Below are 20,448 nucleotides of genomic sequence, written 5' to 3' on the forward strand. Positions count from 1 at the left end.
CTCAAAAAGGAAAATATAAGAAAACCTAAATAATCCGTTCCGTTTTAGGAAATAGGGAAGAAAAAAGTGGATGGGAGCATTGTTGTCAGAATCCCGATTCGATCCTATGATTCTACGATTTTACGATCCAAAAATGCTTCACCGATCCCGGATCCACCGATCCCGATCCTACGATTCTATCATGTTTGTAAAATCTTACAATCCTATTTATTTGAATATTTCTAGAGGTAGAATCATAATACGATTCTACGATCTTACGATCCTACGATCCGACTCCATAGTAAACATATTAAAATATTTTTTTATATAATGACATCGTAAAATCCAAATTTAATTTAAATTGTAGTCCTGTTCATGAAATGATACTAAACTCATTAATTATCAATATTTTGGCAAAAAATAAGTGTTTTGATCCTCAATTATATATTTTTACCAAATAAAAAACTATGTTCAGTGAATTTGTAGAATCTTACGATTCTACGATCCGATTCTACCGATTCGATCCTACCCTCCTCATCGATTCAAAGTAGAATCCCGATCCTAACAACATTGGATGGGAGAGAGTATAATCTCTTTGATTCTTGTATGTTTTAATTCTAATTTTACAGCAATGTCCTTCATGGAGAATGCAGTGGCAATCATAGGTCCACAATCATCTGTGATAGCTCATGTAGTTTCTTATCTGGCCAAGAGACTGCAGGTGCCGTTGCTCTCATTTGCAGCTACAGATCCATCCCTTTCCTCCCCTGAGTATCCTTTCTTCGTTAGGACAACCCAAAATGATGTTTTCCAAATGGCTGTTATAGCCGACATTGTGGTTTACTTTGGATGGAGGAAAGTGACTGCAATCTATAAAGATGATGATTTTGGAAGGAATGGCATTGCTGCTTTAGAAGATAAGTTAGCGGGGAAGCAGTGTACAATTAGCTATAAAGCACCTATGAATCCTGAACCAAGTGGAGAAGACATAAGACAGATTTTATATCAGGTTGCTTTGCAAGAATCTAGAATAATTGTTCTCCATACATACACTAGTTATGGCCTAAAGGTGCTTCAGCTGGCTCGTTCTCCACAATGTTGGACAGTGGCTATGTTTGGATTGCTACTGATTGGCTTACTGACATCTTAGAAACAGATTCGCCACTTTCTTCCAGCTCACTGAGTGATGTTCAGGGTTTACTTACCTTGCGTTTTCACACTCCCGAGTCAAAGCTGAAGAAACAAGTCATGACTCGATGGCGAAATTTGATTAGAAGGGAATACACAGATGGGTTGTTTGGATTGAACACATACGGTCTACATGCGTATGATACAGTTTGGATTCTTGCCCATGCCTTAAATGAATATTTTAGTCAAGGAGGAAGCATATCATTCTCAAATACTTCTATGATACGCCAGTTTAAAGACAGTAACTTGCACCTTGATGCAATGAGGGTCTTCGATGGAGGGGAACTTCTTCTCTCCAATGTATGACGAGTAAAACTGACTGGACTGACTGGCAATATTCAGTATGACTCTGATAGGGATCTGATCAATCCTTCTTATGACATTGTCAATGTTGTAGGAACTGGTCATATTAATATTGGGTATTGGATAAACTCTTCTGGTTTATCAGTTCAGCCACCAGAAGCTTTATTCTCTACTCCGCTCAACCAAACAGGTTTTAGGCAGCAGTTGTACAGTGTAATCTGACCGGGACAAACTGCTAAGAAGCCTCGTGGATGGGTTTACCCCATAAATGGAAAGCGTCTAAAGATTGGAGTTCCAAATCGAGCTGATTACAATGAAATTATTTCATATTCAGAAAAAACAAATTCATTCACTGGATATTGAATTGACATTTTCACTTCTGCTGTCAATTTGCTTCCATATGCTCTTCCCTATAAGTTGTTGCCATTTGGGAACGGAACAGATAACCCAAACATCAATGAGCTGATTGACAAATTGAGTGCAGGAGTAAGTGTAGAATTAATTCAGTAACCTTGTTTTTTAATGCATGAATTACACCTTCAAGTAGACCCGGGAACAGGTCGTTTGTGTCAGTCAATCTGTCCAATTATGTTTTATATGCACGTTGAGCATGGTCAGGCCATTTTGGTTACATGTTTGTTTGGGTGAAGTCATTTTTGGGTTGGGTGGGAAGATATCAGGTTATTCAGTTTTTGAGTCAAGTCATTTCAAATTGTGGATTAAGTTTCGGTCATTTGCTGTGACATAAAGTTAGTGTGATTTCAAATGTCATTTTAGGTCAATAAAGTCATTTCAGATTGAGTCATTTTTGGTTTAGGTCCAACAAAATTTGGGTCAGTTATGGGTCAGGTTGATTTTTGGGTTTTGGGGTTATATTTGGGGTTATTCTGTTCGAGTTGGGTCATTTGGGACGGTCCAGTTGTGCGAGGTCTACCTTCAACTCTTCAGTAACCTTATTCTTTCTTTCACTGTAAGTTTTTGATGCTGTAATTGGTGATATTTCTATTACCACCGATAGAACAAGGAAAGCAGATTTTACACAGCCATACAGGGAGTCAGGTTTAGTTGTTGAAGCCCGGGTGCAGACCAAGGACAGTAATGCATGGGCCTTTCTAAGGCTGTTCACTCCAATGATGTGGTGTGCAACATTTGTATTTTTCATTGTCGTGGGATGTGTTGTTTGGATTCTGGAACATCGGATTAATGATGAATTCCGAGGCCCACCCAGGCAGCAAGTTATAACAATGTTATGGTAAGTGTCGTTCATAGCACAAGGGCGAAGCTAATGCTGGTTGTTACATGCTTTAAATTGCAGGTTCAGCCTTTCAACCTGGTTCTTTGCTCACAGTAAGTTCTTTCAGTTCCATCAATTATGCTTCTATACACAAGCATATTAGACTAATAGTGTTCCCCAGAATTAGGTCACTGATCATGGCTGATAAAGTTTTTGTTTCAAATTAGTTAATTTGTATAAATTAAGCTCGGGTCAGTATTACCAAGTCAAGTTATAAGGCTTATGATGCATGTATTTATCCCATTTTATGTAGGGGAAAGTACTATGAGCACACTTGGTCGATTTGTACTCGTCATATGGTTCTTTGTTGTCCTAATAATTAATTCAAGCTACACTGCAAGCCTGACCTCCATACGGACAGTTCAACAACTCTCTTCACCTATAAAAGGAATGCAAAGTCTAGTTCTGAGCAACGATCCTATAGGATACCGTGAAGGCTCATTTGTTTACGATTATTTGCACAAGGAGCTTGGGGTTGCTGCTTCTTGTCATGTTGCTCTTAAGTCTGAAAATGAGAGTGCTGAGTCCCTGATAAAGGGTCCTAAAAATGGCGGGGTTGCTGCTATAGTTAACAAAAAGGCATACATGGAGCTCTTCCTCTCAACAAGATGTGATTTCAGTATTGTGGGACAAGAGTGCACCAAAAACGGCTGGGGATTCGTAAGTACCTTTCCAGCGATAATTGCACGTAGTATATGTAGGGTTTAAAGGGCAGACAAGCAGTCCAAAGCTTATACAGTAACGAATTAGTTCTGTTAGTCATGCTCTGCAAATCTCTATTCCTCATGGAAGCTACATAATTTGTCATAGAACATGGAGCTACTTGAGTCTAGTCTTTTTATATAGGACATATGTGCTTACTGATCGTTTTCACCTGACAAATGGGTCATACAGTTAATCTCAAGTCGGTCGTTTTTGGGCAATGCCTACGAGTCAAGGTTATCGGGTCTGAATTGGTTCATGACCCGTGATAAGTCCATTTTATATATACTTTAACCCTCTATTTTAGCTCGGTTTATTTGATTATCGCACTTCTATTAATGTGTTTGTGAGCTAATTCCGTGTTCTAATTGTGTTTGCTTGTTTTCATTGTGTTTTGTAGGAAATTAAGTTTTTAGTAGCTTTTTCCCGTCAAAGTAGCAAACACATGAGTTCACGAGGCTAAAAAGACTAAGCATGACCTCGGAAAGGTATTTTTGTAATTTCCAAGCTTGAGTAAGAAGTATGAAGGTTGGGTTGATATGCAAAATGATCATACAAAATAAAGCCCAAAAGAGAAGTCCAAGTTCATGTGGAGAATGCCAAGCTTAGGATGGTCTTAGGATGGCAATTAACCGGATGTATTAAAGATGGGTTAATAGCTCACATTGGATTCCTCATGCAATTAAAGACGAATTTAAGAGAAAAATCATAAAACATCACGACCCCGATCGGGGAGATGTCCCCGATCGGGGTTAGCCCCTTTTATCTTATTTCCGTTACTCCCTTTGATCCTATATAAAGGGTGTTGTATCCACACACTTACAAACACACTTTTTCCTTACGCTTTAGGCTTAGTTTTCAGAATAAAATGTAGTTTAGATTTCCCTTTAGCATTTCCTTATTGTTATGAATAAATTTCTTTAAGCATTTCAATTTATATTACAAGTTCATCTTCAAGTTATTTCTATTTGTTCTATCTTGTTCTTCATTTTCAAGTCCATTTCCAATTGTTAAGGTAAACTTATTCCTAGTATTGTTTCGTTATTCATTTGTCATTTACATTATTAGTTAGTATGTTCATCTTTATTATATCATTTGTCATTAGATTAGTTTCCATTATGCATGAGTAATTCACTAGTCTAGGGATTAAGGGAGCCATGCATGAATAGTATTGCAATTGTTGAAATAGGATGTTTAAATATCAATTCATTGTTTCTTTAACATGCTTGCATTATTTTATTAGTCTTTGATTGTTGGCCATTATCTTAGATTAAATTTGTTAATTCACTTTTATAAGTCGAGAGGCTCGAAACTGAATTAGACTAAGCATTTTTTAGTAGACGACCTAGTCATAACGAGAGTTCGCTAGGACCCGATCTATGTTTGACAATAAGGCCGAGAGGTGGTTGTCTTTAAGCCTAAACAATTAACAATATTATCAACTCCTATGTTTAATTTGATCATTTACATAATTTGCATGTGTGACCCCCCCCCTAGTAGGGATGTCAATTTCACCCGCATCCATTAAAACCCGATCCACCCGATCCTAAAAGATGGATGAAAACCCGATTTAAATGGATGGTGGATGGATGACGGATGAAACGGATGTGGATGACGGATGGGTTGGATGAAGAAATTCCACCCGCCATCCACCCGCCATCCATCCATCACCCGATTTTATTATTTTTTATTTAATTTGTTTTACATATAACACATTATTAAGATATAAAATATTTAAATTTTCATATTTTTCTACTCTCAATATAAATATTTTGTAAGCCTACCCACTAGAAAGTTAAACTAAATTAATTATCTAACTTTATTTTTGTAGAGAAAAAAAATCATCATTTTTTTAAACTTGAAATTATAAATGCACAACACCCGTTTATCACCCGATCCACCCGTTTCATCCATGGATGATGGATGACGGATGATATGTTTCACGGATGACGGACGGGTTGGATGAGATTTTAAAAAGACGGATGGATGACGGATGAGGCTTCACCCGACCCGAACCCGATCCATTGACATCCCTACCCCCTAGACTCTTCCTTTATTGTTATTGTTTACAAACCCAATCATATAATCAATCGATAACCGACTTAATTAGAATTCACCCCATAACAACTTATATAGCAACTCCCGTCTCCTTGTGTTCGACCCCTATTATTACATTCATTTGTGTCTAGGGTATACATCTTTTATTAGGTGTGCGACATCCTATTAACCCGTAAGGTTATTGTCGAATTTGGTGCAAACAAATTTAATTATTTCCAAATTATACAGATAGAACGTAGTGAGTCGTTTCGGTTCACTTTGAATGGAGACATTTTTGGGTGGGGGGGGGGTTGCAGTAGTGTAGGATCATGTCATATCTTAGGTAGCCTACTTCAAGGAGTTCAGTTTTGGTCTAGTTCAAGTTTGATTCGGGTGCTACTATACTTGTTGGGCCACATGGAGCTCAAGCAACTAATGGCCATCTACTCTATATTATCCAGCACAGGTGTAACTTTGTTTCTGTGAATATGCAGGCATTTCCAAGGGACTCACAGTTATCAGCAGACATGTCGACAACGATACTGACCTTATCGGAGAATGGTGATTTACAGAGGATCAGTGACTGTTATAACAGAAGCAAGAAAGAACAAATAAAGAACAATAAAAGACAAACGCACAGATTTATGTGGTTCACTAACGGTGTGTTAGCTACGTCCACAGAGCAGAAAGGAGGGAGTTTTATTGATATGTGAAGAGTTTTCAGATTCACTACTACAAATCCAGGCAATCACAACGGCCCTTTAACAACGCTTATTCACGAAAATCACCATAAGACATTATAGAATGGATGGCGCGAATTTTACTAAACTTAATTACAACGGTTATGTGTTGTTAACCGTTGTTATTGGTTTTAACAACGGGTTAAACTTGCACAACCGTTGTAATTATAAAAACTAATAACAACATTTTACTCTGTAATACATTATAACCGTTGTTAATAATTTGGCGCAAAATTAGTGAAAAGTAATTACAACGGTTATATTAAAACCCTTTGTTAATACTTTTTAACAACGGTTTTCTAAGGACCCGTTGTTAATATATTCTCTAATGACAACGGGTTTATGTGTAAAAACCATTGTCAATACTTTCCACAATATATACCACACAAACACAGATCAGCTACAGCCACAAACACAAACACAAACACAAACACAAACACAAACACAAACACAAACACAAACATACAACCACACTCTTTCTCATCGTCTCTTTCTCATTGTCGCTTTATCATCTCCGTCACTGTTGTTGTCATCGCCTCTTTCTTTCTCTAATTATCAGGTAAATATCTATCGCTTTATGGTTTTAGGTTTTGTCATCTCCGTCATTATTGTTCTTTCTCTAATTATTTTATTTGCATGTGTTTTTCTCGATCATTATTGTTCTTTCTCTAATTATTATTCGCTTAATTAGTTTTTCCGCGTTTATTAGTAAAACAAATTAAATAAAATAAAACAAAGAAGAAGATGATGGAGAGGAATGCATAAACTTAATTAATTGATATATATATATATATATATATATATATATATATAAACTTATTTCATTGCTAAAAATACAATTCTTAGATGTTCATATAGGGATGCATTCTCTTCTATGATATTCATCCTCTCCTCCTTTGCTATTTGGAGGTTTCGTTCCGCAGATGCTATATCGTCATATAGCTGCATTATCTGCGGCTCTAACAAGCCATTTTTTTGGTGTCCTTGAGTGCGATACGAGCTTCCTCAAGGTAGCTCATGTACCTCCTCTCGATTTCCAGCAACCGACGGATGAAACTCTTGTTGTACTTGGTCATAATGCATGTATTACGAACGGTATCATTCATTGTTGAAGGAAGTTTGGAGTTTATTAGGTTTTAAAGATTTAGGGTTTGGAGTTTAGGGTGGAGATAGTGATATAATGGAATGGTTATTGAGATAATGCATGAATTTATACTAAGTAATGTGTCGTTTGAGTTGTTTTTTAATTAATATGTTTAGGAAGTTGTGCCAATCTTATAACCCTTCTCATTCCATATATTGTGTCCTTTCATATGCAGAGATTTGGCAGTAATAATGCATATTATGCATCGGAAGCATAAAGGAGCAGTAATAATGCATGCATCTAGTAATATATAAATTTTTTTTTTTTTAAATCAACAACAACGGTTATTTTAAAAAAAAAAAACCCGTTGTCTTTAGTTATAACAACGGTTGTTTCTATTGTAACCGTTGTTATAACTTTTCCACCAAAAATTAGTCACACTTTCCACAACGAATGTCTCGTAACGACAACGGTTTTTAACCGTTGTTAATAGTTTTCACAACGGGTTTCTTAGATAAACCAACCGTTGTTACAACCTTTAACAACGGACGCTTTAACAACGTCCGCTTTTTTATATAACAAAAACCGTTGTTATACGGTATGATAAGCATGACTGCTAGGTAAAGGTTTAAAGAGTTTATATAATACTCTCTAAGACCTAATACAAAATGACCTAATAAAGGCCCAAGACAGACCTACCCCAATAACAGATACGGATACCGTTTACCCCTGCATAGTCATTCGAAGCGGCGACTAACAGAATCAAGGCACAAACCCAACAAATCTCCACCTTGACTTAAATACTCTTAGAAACAGACAGATGTACTAGATGCACCCCCATAGATGCCAGATGTACCAGAAAACTCTTCTCCTTTCCCCCTCAAATATTGCCCACAAAGGGGCAATTACAGACTTCGAATATTTAGCAAGTCCAAACAGTGTTGGAACTTTCTATGCGGAATTGGCTTGGTAAACATGTCAGCTGGGTTATCAGCAGTACCCACTTTGTTCACCTTAATCCTCTTCTCATTTCTCAGAAAGTGATATCTCACATCTATATGCTTAGTCCTCTCATGATGGACTTGATCTTTATCCAAGCATATTGCACTAAGACTGTCACAAAATACAATATAGCTTGCTTCTGATATAGACCCAGATCACTGAGCAATCCTTTTAACCAGATACCCTCTTTAGCTGCTGCAGTCAAGGCCATATACTCTGCTTCAGTAGTAGACAAAGTAACTGTAGGCTGTAATGTAGCCTTCCAACTGAAGACTGAACCACCAAGAGTGAAAACATAACCAGTCATTGATAGTCTGCTGTCAACATCTCCTGCATAATCAGAATCTAAGTACCCTAACACAAGGCACTCTCTATCACCTCCATAAATGAGACCAAAATCAGATGTACCCTTAAGGTACTGAAAAATTATCTTCACAGCTTATTAGTGCTCTTTACCTAGATCACCCATAAACCGGCTCACCACGCTGACTGACTGCGCTAGATCAGGTCTAGTGCAGACAATAGCATACATCAAGCTACCCACTGTAGAGTACGGAACTCGGGACATGTATTCCCTTTCTTCAGCTGATTTGGGTGCAAAAGCAATAGACAGATGTGCATTTGATGCACTAGGAGTATCTATGGATTTAGCAGTAGATATTCCAAATCTTGACAGTACCTTCTGAATATAGCCTTTCTGAGATAAGAAAAGCTTCTTCTTGCTCCTATCCCTGTAGATCTCCATTCCCAGAATTTTCCTTGCTGCACCCAAATCTTTCATCTCAAACTCAGCACTGAGAAGACCCTTCAATTTCTGAACATCAAACTTGCTCTCTACAGCTATCAACATATCGTCTACATATAAGATCAGATAAATGAGAGACCCATTCTTCACCTTGTTGTAATAAACACAACAATCATACGGACACCTATTATAGCCAATTTCCAACATGTAGCTGTCGAACCTTTTATACCACTGCCTCGGTGATTGTTTTAGCCCATATAAGGACTTCTTCAGCTTACAAACATAGTCTTCTTTACTCGGGACCTGGAAACCGTTTGGCCGAGTCATGTATATCTCTTCTTCTACCTCTCCATGTAGGAAAGCTGTCTTCACATCTAGCTGTTCGACTTCTAAATTCTGATGTGCAACTATTGCTAGTAACACTCTGATGGAAGTTTGTCTGACCACTGGTGAAAAAATCTCCTTGTAGTCTACCCCTTCTTTTTTACTGAACCCAAGAGCTACCAATCGAGCTTTATACCTTATACCCTCATCAACAGTTTCTCCTTCTTTCTCGAAGATCCATTTACAAGTAACAATCTTTCCGCCTTGAGGCTTCTTGGATAATTTCCAGTTCCGATTCTTTTGAAGTGACTCCATCTCATCTCCCATGGCAACAAGCCATTGGGTAGATTTAGAACATGTAGCTGCTTCTTTAAAAGTGGATGACTCATGTAAGTCAGGACCCACCTCCTCGGCAACCTGAAGTGCATAACCCACCATACCTTTCGAACCAAATCTATTCGGAGGCTTGCCAAAATTAGGCCTGATTGACCGCTCATGGGCCAAACTCTGCTGATTCGGAACTGGTAATGAAAAACCTGATGGTACAGATTCGGATTCGGACTGTAGTGGTTGATCTTCTTGTTGTGTTACACTCTCATCAAGAGTGTCTTGCTGCTCCACCTATTTATCAACACTACTACTACTATCTGACAAAGTAATAGACTTCACAGTAGGATTAACAATAAAATTTTCATCAAAGACAACATTTCTACTCAAAATAACTCTACCTTCAGATGGAGAACAGATGCGGCATCTGTAACACCCCCATACACCAAGGTGCCTTACTAAGACCACCTAATGAATGAAAGTGACAATCTCGGTTACCCAAGACAATGTATATCAAATAGACCATCAAAGAACGTACTTTAAATAAATAGTTTAGGTGAATACATCAAAACCCAAAAACTGTAAAGTAAGATACAACTGTTCCAAAACCAAAAACCAACTAAAGTAAATAAAATGTTCAACATAACAGCGGAAGACTTCTAATAGACTCGTGGTGACTCATGCACAGCTAATCCCTCGCGCATCCAAATCATACCTGCTCAATAACTACTCACCATTCCCAAATGGATCACCACAGTTTTTAAAACAATTGAACGGGGTTAATTACTGCATACATAATATAAGATATACAAGAATAATATACAAACACAATTCTCCAACACCGTCACATCACCAATCACCTGGCTATCCTGAAGGTCTAACCCTGCCAGATTACGGCTGCAACCAGTAATCCACACCGTCAGTGGGGGACCGCAACCGTTCCCACCTAAGCCCCACTCATCTTTACCGAGCGCAAACCCATGTTCCTTAATGTGCACATCCCCTCTTGTGGCGGGTTCCACAAGAGGCGAATCAAGGGCGTGTAGCCACTCCCGCAAGTGACTCCACTCAGCCAAGGGCGCACCTCGCGAAACACAGACAAACAACAACAACCAATTATAGTATCAACAATACCAAATCAATTACGATATAAACAAATGCCAACAACCAACAACCATCTCATAATCATGTATACAAGAACTGAGTAGGAAACCCTACCTGGAAATGCAATCACCACAGTCGACACAACAACAGATCAGAAACGCTCTGTAATACTACGGTTTTATGAGTCTCTGGGTACTCTATCGAGTGGGGCTTACTCTGTCGAGTAAGCATGTTTTGATTTAAGAGACAGTATTCTGCCTGTAGGGTACTCGATCGAGTAGCCTTGGTACTCGATCGAGTAAGGCGCACTCGATCGAGTACGTTAGTTACTCGATCGAGTAAGTGTGTTTTAAGGGTTTGTTTTGACGGGTTTTGTTACTAATGCGGGATTAATATAAAAAGGTTCCGTCACTTTTCTTAAACACTTTTATCATCCTAAAACCTTTCTAGAGAAGATTGAAAGTTACGTTCTTCGCATTAGTGGCAAATCCCAAGGCTTGGTTGGTCGGATCATCCTATTCTTTAGACCGTTGTGATCGTCGTGTCAGGGGTAAGTTCCTTGTATAATTTATGTAGTGTTTCATTGAGTTTCTTTAAAACCCTAATTGGATAATTTGGGGTTTTTGGGGAGTATTGTTGTTGTAGATTGTGATTGTGTAATTGTGTGTCTATAGGAGGTGATTTCGTTGAAGAATAATTATGATTAGCTGATTGTGACGATCTTGGTGATGGCTTGTTTCAGGTAAGGTTTCCCTACTCGGTATTAATTACATAATGTGTGGTGGTTGTGCTGTAGTTAGTGATTGTTGATTGATTCAGACGGTTGTGATTATTGTTAAAGTATACTGCTGGTGTTTGTGACGGTTGTTTATTGATATCGTTGATTGTTGTTGTATCTGTCTGTGATCTTCGGGGTGCGTCCCTGGCTGAGTGGAGTCACTTGCGGGAGTGGCTTCACGCCCTTGATTCGCCTTCTGTGAAACCTGCCACAGAAGGGATGTGCACATTAATGAACATGGGTTTATCGCTCGATGGAGATGAGCGGGGCTTAGGTGGGAATGGCTGCGGTCCCCCACTGGCGGCGAGGAGTAACCTGTTGCGATGGGTACTCTGGCAGGGCTACACACTTTAGTGTGTAGTCAGTTGTGTGGAGATTGGAGATGGAGACTGGTGTTGTGTTGAGCTGTTTGAACTGTTTGTGTACTTGCTTCATTGTGGCATTGTTTTGGTGTAATTAGTACTGACACCGTTTAAATGTTTTAAAAACTGTGGTAATCCATTTGGGGGTGGTGAGCAATTATTGAGCAGGTATGATATGACGCGTATGGGATAGCTGGGATGAGTCATCACGTGGCAGTTAGAAGTCTTCCGCTGTGTCAGACGATGTTTTATAGCTTTGATAGTTTTAGAAGTAAACCGTCTGAGAACCTTGTATATCAGTTTCACAGTTTTGGTTTTGATCATGTAATCACTTTAAGTTATAGTGTTATTTAAATTATGTTCTTCATTGTCATTTGATTATCATTGCCTCGGGTAACCGAGATGGTGATGTTCTTATACCTTAAGTGGTCCTGGTAAGGCACTTGGAGTATGGGGGTGTTACAAAGTGGTAATGAATGAATCTAATGAATATAGGGAGTCAATTAAAATGAATCCGGGGTAAAAATTGTAGGAGCTAATGCAAAGGCTTGGGAGACGTCCTAAAGTCGCGAACTCGCCCTACAATTTTGAACCGGTCACATGGGATATGAGTCGGGATCGCTATGTGTTTACCTTGTGTGTTGTGTATCTATATAGTGAGGTGTTGTATGAATCGATGGATGCATGCATGTGGAGGATATGAAATGTGTAGTGAAGGATGATGATGATATGATTATATTTGTCGTTGATTGAATACATGAATTGCATGATAGTTGGTTTACAATGTTGTTTTGAATTGTTGAAAAAGTATATGAGAATGATGAATGATGTGGTAGAAAAAGGGAGTAGTTCATATATGATAATTTGTGATGAATAATGATGTTGCAGGATGGATGATTTATAATGGGGATATACTAGTAACATGTGATTAGGGGGTGTGATATGATTTTACATAATTTTGTTTGCGTAAAGCTATATAATAAGTTCATATAATTGTCTACTGTTGTATTATATGCACTTGTTAGATGAAGAATGTGATTGAACTAGATGAATTGATTGGAAAAGATGAAGTGGCAATTGCATGAAAATATGAATTTCGTGATTATGAATATGTTTAGGTGACTAAGTCGATTTTTAATACTGTTGTATTAGTAACATGGAAATAGGATTTGTAATTGTATGAGTATGTTTTGTTTTACGAAAAGTTATAAAGTTAAAGTATGCGGTAGTACATGAGTGATAAGTTGAATCTTATATGAGCATGATAAATGTTATTGTTTGGCTTTTGGTAGGTCGTAACATGTGGTTAGGGATAGTGGTTTTACAAGTATTGAGTCGCTTATATTCGCTTTGTTGATGTTTAAGTTGTTTGGAAGAGAAAATCAGATAATTATGTCGTCTGATTACAGCAAAGTTATCTTTAAACTGTTATAACTTGAGATGCATAAATTATTTTGATGTGATTACAATTGGAGGTGATAGCTTGTTCTTTTATGATTCTAACGATAGGTCACACGCCCAAAACGACCAAAAAATGAGTGAGTTATGACCGTTTTATGAAAACTGGACAGTGCTGAGAAATGCATAGGGTACTCGATCGAGTGGCCCTTACTCGATCGAGTGCATCTTGGTACTCGATCGAGTACCCCTTACTCGATCGAGTAGCCCTGATAATTTTTATATACGCGTCTCTGACTTTCACTTACTCGATCGAGTAAGTCACTTACTCGATCGAGTGGCCTGTACTCGATCTAGTGACCCCTTTTTCGGGTCATATGCTTATCTTTTGATTTCGTTGCATATTATGTTTAATTCAAAGGTGTTATTTTGCTTCTTTATGCATTGTTTTACATGTATGTTGGTCTTGATGCGTAAGTTACCCAATCTTATGGTGTAGGGAGTGGCACCTGTGGTGAGTAAGAGTTCGATGAGGAGGACATGAGTTGTACGTGGTTGTGATAGATAGAGGAAAAAGGAAAGGAAGATTGGCAAGGCTTAATTGAGGCATAAAGCATGTTTTGAGACGAGATGAGTGATATGATTGTGTGTTGAGTAATGTAAAAGTAAGTGAATGTGGGCAAAGGGCGATGTTAGTTTATGAAACGTGAGAATGAAAGAATGAAATGAGAGACGCATATGGTGGTAACTTTGGATGTTTAAGGATTATGAAGGGAGGTAGTTATTGTGGGAAATTATCTGTATACTTCCCTTAAAATTGAAGGATTATAACGAATTTAATTAAGACGATCACTAGTCATAAATAAAATACATAAACAAAATAAAGGATTCAGAAATAACCTTCGGTCCTAGCAAATATGGCCTAAGAACAATATCAAAGTAGATATTTTCCTATCAGTTGCACCCAAGACGATATGAGATATGCCCTTCTGATTATGCTAGAATCGATCTAAAATTTTCTGTAAAATTATGTTGTTTTTGTGTTTTTCTGATGAGAGAGAGGAGGCTAGGTTAAAAAGGAATTAGGGTAGAATAATGATCTCCCTTTCCTTCTTATTCTCACCGAAATATGGGAGTCAATTAGGAAGATATAATCTTCCCTAATTTCGGCCCATATAACCGAAATAAGGAGTGTAATCTCCTTATTTTTGGTTATTCCAAAAATGTATAAAATGTGTTAAATTGTCATCTAGTGAGGATCGAACCCATGACCTCTTGGTTTGTGTACCCTCACTATTATCACTATGACACATTCATCTTGTTGATATTAAATAAAACTGATTACATTTAATTACGAATTAACAGATTAATTCGTCCAAGCTAACATTACATACATTTAATTAAATATAACTTATTATATTCAATTTACGAATTGACAGTTAATTCGTCTCAACTAATATTATTTAATCTTCATTAAATAATTGTTTCATCAACACATTGACTAACTGTTTAGTCATATTAGGCATCAATGTGATTATATTTCTATAACCACATTTCTCAAACACATCCTATAGGTGTGACCTTTAGGGACCAGTTGATCACCGCCATCTGTATGATAATAACGTCAAACTTTCTAGCAAGCCAACCGTTATTAGGTAAACGTTAATCAACTGATTAAATATACGAAGTATACCTTTGTGAACCTGTAAGTGAATTACAAATGTTATCACACTAATTTGTGGAGGACACAAGCTCCAACAAACTCCCACTTGTCCTCACAAGTGTATGTGCGATAACCGATTCTCATATCCTAAAATTTCTCCCACTCAATGTAAAACAATTTGCAAATCCGCATTCACAAAGGTTGTATTTTACAAGCGATCAATATCAAGAGTGGTTTCCCCGACTAGAGAGTAACTTAACTGATAAACGAATCAACATTCGAGCATGGCCATGCATTACAGTTACAACTCCTCGAGTGGCCCTGAGAAATAAGTATACCTGATAAGGGTTGGATATTTTCTTCAACTCGAATCCTGCAGATGTAAGCACAGTATGAAATGACCCAGAAAAAATCTACTTAGCCTCCGATTCTACGGACCGTGAGAAAGAAACCAAAGTCACCCAAAAACTGCCTTAATCTCAAGAGACAGTCGATAGTCAAAAGAATCAACTCTAGGAACACAATGGATGTCCTATCCACGACCTGGCTCCGATTGTTTTTAAACATTTAGGATTCCATTACGTTGTCACAAAAAGTTGTCCTACGAGGTATCGTTATAATCTCGCATCTGTGATCGATCAGTCAACCGTTTGACTTATGGCTCGTTGAACCCACCATCAATCGACTGCACAATATAATAGCCGGAGTTATCAGCTCACATTGGCGATTACGGACCAAAACAAATATAATGTAATTCAGTTCACTTTGTGGCGTTCAATGTTGTCAGTATAATCCACATGAAAAACAAAATATTATATATAAAACGATGAAGTTATAAATAGTATATATGAAAAAGATAATGTATCAAATCCATAATCAAGTACTACAACTCAGGAACGCGTTTAATTCCCATGGAATTAACGTGCCCTATATGCTTATCATAATTCAACGGTTTAGTGAGAGGATCCGCGATGTTATCATCCGTCGCAATCTTTTCTATCACTATCTCCTCTTGCTCCACGTAATCACGGATCAGGTGAGCTTTCCGATGTACATGTCTAGATTTGTTGCTAGACTTTGGCTCCTTAGCCTGGAAGATGGCACCTCTATTGTCACAATAGATGGTGATCGGGTCATTCGAACTAGGAACTACCGTAAGTCCTTGTAAGAATTGACGCATCCATATCGCTTCATTTGCTGCCTCCGAAGCGGCATAGTACTCGGATTCAGTAGTAGAATCTGCTACAACACTCTGTTTGGAACTCTTCCAGCTGACCGCGGCACCATTAAGAGTGAAGACGAACCCGGACTGAGATTTTGAATCATCTCGATCCGTTTGGAAGCTAGCATCTGCGTAACCGATTGCGCATAGCTTAGAATCGCCTCCATACGTAAATACCCAATCCTTAGTCCTCCGTAGGTACTTGAGGATGTTTTTAACAGCTATCCAGTGTGCTTCACCTGGAGTCTTTTGGTATCGAATTGTCATACTCAATGCATATGCCACGTCTGGACGTGTGCATATCATGACATACATGATCGATCCTATTGCAGATGCATAAGGAACACGACTCATGCGCTCAATCCCTTCAGGCGTCGTGGGTGACTGAGACTTGCTCAACTGCATCAAAGTCGTCATTGGAGGTTTCCCTTCTTGGAGTTGGTCATGCTGAACTTCTCAAGAATCTTATCCAAATAAGACTCCTGATTAAGTGATAACGTCCGTCGTGATCTATATCGGTAGATACGGATTCCCAAAATGCGATGTGCCTCACCCAGATCTTTCATCTGGAAATGGTTCTTCAACCATTCTTTAACCGAAGATAGGAGAGGATTGTCATTCCCAATCAAGAGTATGTCATCGACATACAATATCAAGAATACAATCTTGCTCCCACTCGACTTGATATATAAGCATGGTTCTTCGACCGATCGAGTGAAACCATACTCTTTTATCACCTGGTCGAAACGATGATTCCAACTCTGAGAAGCTTGCTTAAGTCCATAAATGGAACGCTTAAGCTTGCATACTTTCTTAGGATGTTCAGGATCTATGAAACCTTCGGGTTGCACCATGTACAACTCTTCCTCCAAATAACCGTTTAAGAAGGCGGTTTTCACATCCATTTGCCAAATTTCATAATCATGAAATGCGGCTATCGCTAAGATTATCCGAATGGAACGTAGCATGACTACAGTTACAAAAATCTCATCATAATGCAATCCGTGCACTTGAGTGAAACCTTTGGCCATAAGTCGTGCCTTATAGGTATCTGGTTGCGCGTCTACAGAACGCTTTTTTTTGTAAAGCCATTTGCACTGTAGAGGTTTTACCTTATTAGGTAAATCAACTAGATCCCATACGTCATTCTCATATATGGAGTCCATTTCGGATTGCATGGCTTCGAGCCATAGCTTTGAGTCGAACAGTCACAAAGACCTTTATAGGTAACGGGTTCATTACTCTCTAGGAGTAAAACGTCATTCTCCTCGACCATACCAATGTATCTGTCCGGAGGATGAGAGACTCTACCCGACCTCCTAGGTTCCTCAGGAATATTAACCGTATCATCAGTTGGAGGAACAACTTCCTCCATCTGTTCCTCGGTTGTTGGTTCTGGAATCTCCGACAGCTCGAAGGTTCTATTACTCGTCTTGTTCTTGAGAAATTCTTTCTCTAAGAACGTCGCACTAGCCGCAACAAAAACTCGATGTTCGGTAGGCGAATAGAAGTAATGACCAAATGTTCCTTTTGGATAACCTATAAACTTTGTCTTGACCGATCGTGGGCCGAGCTTATCCTCGTGTCTCCACTTGACATAAGCCTCGCAGCCCCAAACCCGAATAAAGGACAAGTTAGGGACCGTTCCCTTCCACATTTCATATGGAGTCTTGTCGACAGCTTTAGACGGACTTCGGTTAAGTATAAGAGCAGCTGACAAAAGAGCAAAACCCCATAATGAATCAGGCACTACCGTGTGAGTCATCATAGATCGAACCATATCAAGTAAGGTTCAATTTCTCCGTTCGGACACACCATTCAATTGAGGCGTTCCGGGTGGAGTTAACTGCAAAACGATTCCACAGTCTTTCAGGTGTTGATCAAACTCATTTGAAAGATATTCGCCACCCCGATCTGAACGGAGTGCTTTAACCTTTCTACCCAGTTGGTTCTGTACCCTATTCTGGTATTCCTTGAATTTCTCAAAGGACTCACTTTTATGCTTCATTAACTAGACATAACCGTATCTACTCAAATCGTCCGTGAAAGTGATAAAATATCTATAGCCATCTCTAGCGGTAATTGACATAGGTCCACAAACATCAGTATGTATGAGTCCTAATAGGTCACTAGCGCGCATTCCAACACCTTTGAAGGAAATTCGAGCCATCTTGCCAATGAGACATGATTCACACGTGCCATATGTAGAAAAATCGAATGCGGGAATAGTCCCATTATCGACGAGTTTCTTCACGCGTTTCTCATTTATGTGTCCCATTCGACAATGCCATAGATAGGTTTGATCTTTGTCACCAACCTTTATTTTCTTATTATTCACGTGTAATACTTCTGTGGTTTGGTCTAAGATATAAATTCCATTCATGGAAACTGCTTTGCCATAAATCATTTCATTGAAAGAGAAAATACAGCTATTATCCTTTATTGAAAATACAAAACCGTCTTTAGCAAGTACGAAAATAGAAATTATGTTCTTAGACAAACTGGGTACATAGTAACAGTTATTTAAAAATAACTCAAAACCACTAGGGAGTTGGATTACATATGTTCCCTTCGAGACAGCAGCAACTCGTGCTCCATTCCCGACACGCAGGTCCACATCACCTTTTTCGAGAGGTATGATGTTCTTTAGGCCCTGCAAATGATTACACAGATGAGAACTACAACTAGTATCAAGTACCCAAGTTCCGAAACTTGCATGGTTAATCTCAATCATATGAATATAAGATGACATACCAACAGGAACGACGCGGCCTGCTTTGATGTCCTCACGGTAGACGGGACAGTTTCTCCTCCAATGTCCAGTCTTGTGACAATGGTGGCACTCTATGTCTCCGCCCTTGCTCTTTGCCTTGCCCTGTGAGCCACTAGTCTCACCAGGCGCACTCTTACCGTTTCCTGGCTTCTTAAACTTTGGCTTACCTACAGCTAGGTCGCCATGAGCCTTGCCCTTACCTTTACCCTTGTTGTGAATCGTGAGAACATCCTGCTTCATGCTCCCACTCAATTTCATATCCTTCTCGGTCTGTACGAGAAGGGAGTGTAGCTCATGAGGACTCTTTTTCAAGTCATTCATGTAATAGTTCGCCCTGAAAAGGGCAAAACCATCGTGAAGAGAATGAAGCATTCGGTCAATGACAATGCTCTCACTGATTTTACAATTCAGTGCCTCCAGCTTCTCGACATTCTAAATCATGTGAAGAATGTGTGGGCTAACCGGTTGGCCCTTCTGGAGTTTCGCATCAAAGAAGCGACAGGTATACTCATATGTAACGATTCTCGGTGCTTTTGAGAATTCGTTAGTGAGCGTAGTGAAAATCTTGTTTGCACTTTGGGCAATGAAGCGTCTCTGCAAATTGGTTTCATTTGCAAAGATGAGTACGTTCTTTATCGCACCCGCTTCCATAACGAAATCACTATAAGCGAGTGTCTCTTTGACTCCTGCATTGGGGCCTGGGTTGATCGGTATTGGCTCAGTTAAGTACTTGAGCTTACCGTCAGCAATGGTAGCATTCCGTAGTGCCGCCTCCCAGTCCGCAAAGTTGGACCCATCATTTTTCAGACGTGTGAACTGATTCATCTGGTCCATGAATGCTTTCAGCCAGGATGCGCGATCAAGTGTGGCACTAGGCATTGGTATTGCGTTATTTCCAGCCATTTCGTTGTAACAGTATTATGAAAAATAATCGTGTTCTACACTGCGAGAAGAAGAATAAAAATAATAAGCATGTGCATCGTTTTTATTTTTAAGTCTAATGAACTACTGTCATAACGCGAAGACTCAAAACATTTATACAATTGACCTCCCTCAAGAATTATATAAATGATTCCAAGACTCAATTCTCTATAAATTGATAAGCTAACCTTTTAGCTAATTCTACCGTTAGAATTCTTGGTCGATAAATTTCTGTAAATTCTATCTTTAGTCCATCATAATCACGAGAAACTCTTCGGACTATGATGTTGAGGTAAACTAAGTCAACACAACTACTTACCCAACGTAGAAGGGGTCATATTATGCCTACCGACGAAGAAGGGATTCATAGTTGTTTGCCCTTATAAAGACTAATCTCAATTTCGTTTTAGAGGAAGATCCCATCATCTTTATTTTAATTCATTTTAAGTGAACTAATATCTAGCATGCGAGAATGAATAAACTAAGGTGATGGCTTATAAAG

General features: G+C 38.7%; 1 protein-coding gene and 1 pseudogene across 1 annotated transcript; both read left to right on the top strand.

The window, feature by feature from the left end:
* Positions 1 to 610: 610 nt before the first annotated feature.
* LOC141628707 (glutamate receptor 3.6-like) lies at positions 611 to 1,692 on the top strand. Its single transcript, XM_074441810.1, has 3 exons — positions 611 to 988; positions 1,036 to 1,467; positions 1,510 to 1,692. The coding sequence occupies exons 1-3, from the start codon at positions 611 to 613 to the stop codon at positions 1,690 to 1,692; spliced, it is 993 nt and encodes a 330-aa protein (XP_074297911.1).
* A 9-nt stretch (positions 1,693 to 1,701) lies between these two features.
* LOC141628708 (glutamate receptor 3.6-like) overlaps positions 1,702 to 20,448 on the top strand; it is an 80,999-nt pseudogene continuing 62,252 nt past the window's right edge.

This window comes from Silene latifolia, chromosome Y (genome assembly GCF_048544455.1).
Source record: "Silene latifolia isolate original U9 population chromosome Y, ASM4854445v1, whole genome shotgun sequence".
In the NCBI taxonomy this organism is placed as follows: Eukaryota; Viridiplantae; Streptophyta; class Magnoliopsida; order Caryophyllales; family Caryophyllaceae; genus Silene; species Silene latifolia.

Excerpts from the sequence above, each read along its gene's own strand:
- LOC141628707 (XM_074441810.1), top strand. The coding sequence starts at position 611 with ATGTCCTTCATGGAGAATGCAGTGGCAATCATAGGTCCACAATCATCT. Across the intron at positions 989-1,035 it reads TAAGACAGATTTTATATCAG|TTATGGCCTAAAGGTGCTTC; the intron begins GTTGCTTTGCAA and ends TACATACACTAG. Across the intron at positions 1,468-1,509 it reads GGGAACTTCTTCTCTCCAAT|TATGACTCTGATAGGGATCT; the intron begins GTATGACGAGTA and ends GGCAATATTCAG.